The 6,927-nt window shown below is 47.9% G+C and overlaps 1 protein-coding gene across 1 annotated transcript; it reads left to right on the top strand.

Annotated features, from left to right (window-relative positions):
* The first annotated feature begins 1,196 nt into the window (after window positions 1–1,196).
* XBP1 (X-box binding protein 1) lies at window positions 1,197–6,090 on the top strand. The gene is given in 6 exon segments (XM_038373044.2): window positions 1,197–1,478; window positions 1,581–1,677; window positions 1,822–1,950; window positions 2,733–2,810; window positions 2,813–2,896; window positions 4,946–6,090. Coding segments are annotated over 6 exon segments (1,143 nt in total). The 5' UTR covers window positions 1,197–1,272; the 3' UTR covers window positions 5,495–6,090.
* Window positions 6,091–6,927: the final 837 nt, after the last annotated feature.

The following is a 6,927-nucleotide window of genomic DNA, read 5'->3' as shown; positions in this document are numbered from 1 at the left end:
GCCAGGACTAGGGAAACAACTGGGGGACAAGAGAGAGCCAGAGCTCAACACAGCTTGGCTGGCTCATCATGACACTGGTTTGACCAAGATGGACTAACCCAAGGACTTTCAGATTCTGTATGTCAGGTGACTAATAAATAGTTACCTGTTTTGAAAAGGCTGCCTGTATCGCTGTAAATACTCCTTGAGAGTGTTGCATTGTGACAGGGCACATTACAAGCTTCCTGCAGGAGTCTGGCTTGGCGGGATTCTCTGCAGGCAGCCAAAGAGAGATGGGGATAGCAGATACCGAAGGCCCAGTCTCAGAGTCCTGGAGACCGTGGACCCGCCCCTGTGGACGTCTCTTGGGCCTGGCACACTAAAGTGGTTACAGGAGTGTGGTTACAACAGACCATACCCTGTGACTCTATGACACAACAAAACTATTAATTATATTAAGATTATTTAGTAAAGTTTCCAGCAGGATTGCCAAAGCCTCAACCATCCAGAATTATAAGACTTATGGTTAATAATGTTGCCTATCTCAGTCCTATCTTTCTTCTGACCTTATCACTCTGTTCAGCTGGCTCCAGCAAAGCTTGCTTTTGGGACCTGCAATCACAGGAGCCTCCAACAGCTCCCTCCCAGCCCTTTAATCATCCAAAACAGCCTCCCTACACCTGTCACCGCAGCTCTCTCCGTCCCATATCAAATAGTCACGCTTTCCCATGTCTCTGTAATGGCCTTATTTATGTAGGATGTGCTTTGGGTGGGGATTGTAGCTAAGAAGGATGCTGTGCAATTTAAAGAGACGGGATTGCCCTTTATCGATGTGCAGGGAGCCCCGGTTACAGAGCCAGGATCAAGCAGCGTACAGACCTGTAAGCACTGAACGCCAGCTTCGGAGGCCGTGCTCTGTATTTGGGAGTCTGGGCACAGCGAGCTGAGGCAGCATGTGGCGCTGATGCAACGATGCGGAGGCAGCAGCGTCTGCGCTGGAAACCTGGCCGCGGCGATGCCTCGCGCTGCCCGCTTGGGCTCGGCCCTGCGCGGCTCCGCTCGGCTCGGCTCGGCTCGGCTCCGCCCCCCTCGGTCTGACGCAATGCACTTGCCCTTTGCCCCTCGTCACAGGCCAATCGCGTGCTGCTCAGAGCTCGTCGTCGGACAGCACGGGCCAATGCGGCTGAGCCACGGTGGCAGAACGCGAGGGGGGCGGGTGGAGCGCGGCGGAACCCAGCGTTCGGTCAGTGGAACGTCGGCAGCGCCAGGGTTCGCGGCAGCCCCGCGTCTGCCATGGTGGCGCTGCACGGTTCCGCGGCCCCGCGGCTGCTCCTCATCCCCGGCCAAGCAGCCGAGCCCCTGGGCGCCGCAGCCAGCCGGCCCCTCTCCGTGGTGCTCCCGGCGGGGGGCCCGCGCTCCCCCAGCCCGGAGCCCCAGCAGCCGGCCCGCAAGCGGCAGCGACTCACTCACCTGAGTCCGGAGGAGAAGGCGCTGCGCAGGTGAGCGGGGCCGGTGGGGCGCCGTGGGGTGGGGCCGGGCCGGGCCGGGCCGGAGGCGTCTCCGCTGGGGCCGGGGCTCAGAGCTGCGCTGTCTCCCCGCAGGAAGCTGAAGAACCGCGTTGCGGCGCAGAGCGCCCGGGACAGGAAGAAGGCGCGGATGAGCGAGCTGGAGCAGCAGGTGTTGGAGCTGGAGCAGGAGGTAAGGCTCGGGGGGCTCGGGCCGGCCACCTGCAGAGGGGGGGAGTCCTGCGCCGCAGGGATATAAAGCACATTGCAGGCATGGGGGTAACGGAGCTGGTTACTGCCGCCTGCTTCGCTGAGGTCGGCTGCGGGCTTTTTTCAGAACCAGAATCTCCTACTAGAAAACCAGCTCCTGCGGGAGAAGACCCAGGGACTCGCCGTGCAGAACCGAGAGCTGCGCTGTCGGCTGGGGCTAGATGCGCTGGAGACGGAGGAGGAGAGAGCGCCCGAGGTGAGTGTCTGCCCGTTCCCTGTGTGGCATTGGCGCAGAGGAGTCTGGTGGCAGTTCCTTGGTGGCTGAGACCGGCCAGCACCAAATACTTCAGTGGAAGGTGTAGGAAACCTGCAGTGGGTGAGGTGGGATGATCTGCCCTTGTTCTAGGTCTCATCAAGATGTAACAGATGGGCTTACATCCTGAAGCATGGGGCTTAATATCCTTCCAAAATCGTTAATATTGATTGCTGCATAGGGATGGGGGGGCTCTCTCATCTCCACTGAGGGCTTTAAGTGGCTGCTGGCCAGCACCTAGAAACCCAGCAGAATTCAAAGAGTTAATTCAGCACCCTCTCAAATCTACATTTCATGCTGGTCTCAGTGTAACCTGCTTTTTATTCATGTACGCAAAGTAGCATTAAATGCGGCCGCAAGAGCTGGTGGCGAATATCCAGTACGTGGTACAAAGGGAAAACAATGGGCTGGCAAGCTCAGCCGCCTCCAGAAGATGGTCGTGGATCCAGTGTACTATTAATGGATGGCTCAGACTGAAGTTAAAGCTCAACCACAGTGGTGTATTTTGAACATGAGTCTACAACAGTCGTCTCATTTCCCAGTCCCTGCAGCGCTGTTCCTTGTTTTGGGTGCTAGCCCAGTAAGGTTGAGATTCGGGCAACAGACTGCCAAAGGATGGCTGCATGACATTCAGTATCATACCCTTGCAATAATGGCAAGAACTTCAAACAGGTGGTTTGCAAGTCAAAATAATAATGGATAATTAGGCTTCTCTTCTTATACAGATGATGATGGAATCACAGGTGGATGAAATCAGGATGGTGACCGGGTCCGCTGAGTCCGCAGCACTCAGACTATGTGTTCCTCTGCAGCAGGTGCAGGCCCAGCAGTCACCCCTCCTGACAATCTCCACATGGATGCTGATGGCATTAACTCTTCAGACTCTGAGGTGAGCAGCCATTCCATGTTTACAGATCAGCAGTTTCTGAAAGAGTTACAGGCCAGTGTCTAATTCATCAGCTATGGTGCTAGGGAGAGTAGAATTTGAGCTGTAACACACCAAAAATGTAGTTCAGATGTGAATGTGTTGAGGTAGCTCTTGATAGGCTGTCATATTTCGAAGGCCCAGATGCTCTGATACATTTGTGCTTGTAAATCTTGGGCAGAACTATTGACATATAAGCTGTGTCCAATAAGTCAAAGACAGGTGTGTGAGGTAATATCTTTTAGTGGACCAACTTCGGTTGGTGAGAGAGACAAGCTTTCAAGTTCTGAAGAAGAGGTCTGTGTAAATTTGAAAGCTTGTCTCTTACCAATAGAAGTTGGTCCATTAAAAGATATCTCCTCCCCCACCTTGTCTGTCTGTCTCAATATTCTGGGACCAACACTGCATATTAGGTATTCCAAGAGACCATTCAACAGGAAGTGGCCTATTAATGCTCCTGTGGTCATAGGACAAAACAGGATTATAAATTAAGCAGAAGTTCATTATTTTTGAAGACCGTTAAATAGTGTACAGTAGTTATTGTTCCCATAAACATCATTCAACTTTTGCAACATGAAGCATAGGACCTTGAGAAATTATCTAGTCCCCTGCACTGAGGCAGGATTTAAGGATACCTAGAAGATCCCTGACAGGCTTGTCTAATCTGTTCTTAAAAATCTCTAACAGGGATTCTGTGACCTCCCTTGGAAGCCTAGTCCAGTGCTTAATTTAGTTAGATAGCTAACCTAAGGCTTTGTCTACACTAGCAATTTTGGCAGTTAGGGATGTGAAAAAACACATCCCTGACCGACTTAAGTTTCACCGACAAAAGTGCTGGTGTGGACAGCACTATGTTGGCAAGAGATGCTCTCTACTGATATAGCTATTGCAGCTCGTTGGGGTTGGTTTCATTATGCCAGTGGGAAAGCTCTTTCCCACTGGCATAGAGCAGCTACACAGGAGACCTTGCAGCAGTGCTGCTGTAAGGTCTGTAGTGTAGACATAGTCTAATCTGCAGCCCAGGAGATAAGACTGTTACTACTTGTCCTACCTTCAATGGATATGGAGAACAATTAACTTGTCCTCTGTAACCTTTAATGTAATTACTTACCTGCTCCCTACTCGGTCTTTTCTGGAGACTAAATATGCCCAGTTTTTTAGCCTTTCTGTTGCTCTCCTTTTGGACATGCTTCAGTTTGTCCACATCTTGGTTAAAGTGTGGCACCCAGACCTAGGCTCAGTACTACAGCCAAGGTCTCACCCGTGCTTAATAGAGCAGGACATTTGCTTCATATCTTACATAGTATACTCCTGTTAATACACCCCCAAATATTAGCCTTGTTTGCAGCTGCATCACGTTGGCTCATTTTCAGTTTTGTGTGCATGTGAAAACCCAGAAAACATGCAATCCTCCAAAGCACATGCTGTATTTGTACTGTAGCTTTGGACAGGTTTCAAGTAGCCTAATATTGTGAAGTCTACTAGTTACTGTTCAACTGTTGTCTTGATCCCAGACAGTCAGATACAAGGACATGAGAAAGCTAAAAGCCAAGGAACAACAGGTTGATACTGATAACCTTGTGGTCATGGAAACTACTGCTCAGGCTAGTACCTAGTGCTGACTCTTCATTTCCCTATTTTGCTTTTGTTCACTGGCTCTACAGAGATTGTAAGCAAAGAAAGCTTTTTGTTGGAATAGTACCCACCATGATGCAGGGTACTTGATCTTCAGTGGGCCCCATTAAGGGTACTGTAATGCAAATCAGTAATGTAGGGAACAGTCTAATGGTGCCAGTCAAGCTCCTGGAAGGGTTATGGACTAAAGCTCAGGGTTAAGTAAATAAGCATATTAAAGTACATATGCCATTCCCACTTGTGCTGCCTTTCAGTACTGATCAGGTCTTCAGGTCCTATTGAGCTTAACCAACCTTGGGGTTGGTTTCAAGGGTGGGGTTGGTTTGTGTACAGTAGCTTGCATGTTCCTTTTAAAATGGTGGGTTTTGTATTCTGCAGTCTGATCTCCTGTTGGGCATTCTGGACAGCCTGGACCCAGACATGTTCCTCTGGTATGGTAATTCAGAGTCGTCATGCTTGGAAGAAATCTGTGGAAAAGAATCAGATTCCTTACCCGCCTCCCCCACTCCCTCTGTGGGGTCCTCATCAGCCAAGTTGGAGGCCATTAATGAACTGATCCGGTTTGACCATGTGTACACCAAGCCCCTAATCTTTGAGATCCCTACTAAAATGGGCAGCCAATCTGATATGTTAATGAAAATAGAGGAAGCATCTCTTTCTCCCTCAGAAGACAAGGACCTCCCAGAGTCCCCAGTCTCAGTGAAAGAGGAACCTACAGACAACTTTTTGCCTGAGCTGGGTATCTCAAACCTGCTCTCATCTGATCACAGCCTTGAGACCTCTTGCTGTCTGTTGGATGCACGTAGTGACTCTGGATATGAAGGATCCCCTTCTCCCTTCAGTGATCTGCCCTCTCCACTGAGCACAGACCATTCTTGGGAAGATACTTTTGCCAATGAACTTTTTCCCCAGTTGATCAGCGTCTGATTTATTCATTAATGTTGCATCTCTTCTGTGGAGCAACACTTTACAATCTATGCCGGGTAGCAGAAACTCTCTCCCTTTTTTCTTAAGCCAGAAGTAAAGTAGATGGTTATTTCTTAAAGAACATTACTCTTTAAAGTGTTTTCACCAAACCCAGTATTTTGCTAATTTGTGCCCATCTCAGACTGTAATATAACAGGGTATAATAGTGCCCTCTAGCCATTTCCTTTTCAAGAGAATCTCCCTGATCAGAGATTAAAAGTAATATCCTCAGAAAGAAACAGGTGTTCTTGTACCTAAACTGTACCTTGCCCAATTTGGACAAACCCTCAATACCTAGGAGAAATTTACTTTTGGGGTAGTGGAGGGGAGTGGGAGGAGTTTAAGTCCTTGTCACAGCAATAGCCTGCTTAGGAAGTGGGTCTATGCTTTTCTCTATGTACAGACAGTTGACTCAAAACAAGATTAAAAATCTCTTGTAAACTTTACATAACTTACTATGTAAGCATAAAATGCTTATGAAAGTTTTCTATTGCTACTTAGTTTGTGATTTGCTTTCTCTTAATATTTAAAAGTACCTGTCCAATTAAAGTGCAATGCAGATGCTCTCTCCATTCTTCCATTTTAAAATAACAGCTGGGGGTAGAAGGTCTCTGCTTCTGTGTCAACCTGATACTGCTTACATGGTAAAAGGATGGGTGTTGTAATGGGTCCCTTATTGTACAGACAGGAAATGGCTTGTTTCAGTGCTTGTCTTTGCAATAGCTCAGTACAGCTGTGGAACAAAACTGGTTGCAGGACCATCTTTGGTCTGATCAGCTATCAAAGCCTTACACTGGAAGGAGCATGCTACCTGTAATTGAGAGTACCCACGCTGCTGTTGAGAGCAGAGACTTTAAAGGGCTTGTCTACACTTGAAATGCTACCAGTGTACATATAAAATGAAGAGGTATAAAGGAGCTGTTACCCTCCAAAGATATCTTAGTCAGTATGGATAACTGAAAACATCCACTCAATGTGCAGTGGCAGTCAAAAAGTTAACACTGCTCAGAATCATTGGAAAAGATAATACAACATATCACAGTGCCCTTATATAAATCCATAGTACACTTACATCTTGAACACTTGGGGAGAACTAGTTGCCCCATCTCAAAAAAGATATGGGAATTGGAAAAGGTACAGAAAAGCACAAAAATTATTAGGGGTGCGGAACAGCTATCTGCGGAGAGATTAAGTAGACTGGGACTTTTCAGCTTAGAAAAAAGACAACTAAGGAGGGGATATGATAGAGGTCTATAAAATAATGATGGGTGTGGAGAAAGTAAATAAGTATTAGTTACTCTTTATAACACAAGAACTAAGGCTCACCAAATGAAATTAATAGGTTTAAAACAAACCAAAGGAAGTAATTCTTCATACAATGCAGACAACATCTG

The sequence above is a fragment of the Dermochelys coriacea genome, chromosome 15 (genome assembly GCF_009764565.3).
Source record: "Dermochelys coriacea isolate rDerCor1 chromosome 15, rDerCor1.pri.v4, whole genome shotgun sequence".
NCBI classification, from domain to species: domain Eukaryota; kingdom Metazoa; phylum Chordata; order Testudines; family Dermochelyidae; genus Dermochelys; species Dermochelys coriacea.
This window is presented reverse-complemented; position numbering and strand designations above follow the sequence as displayed.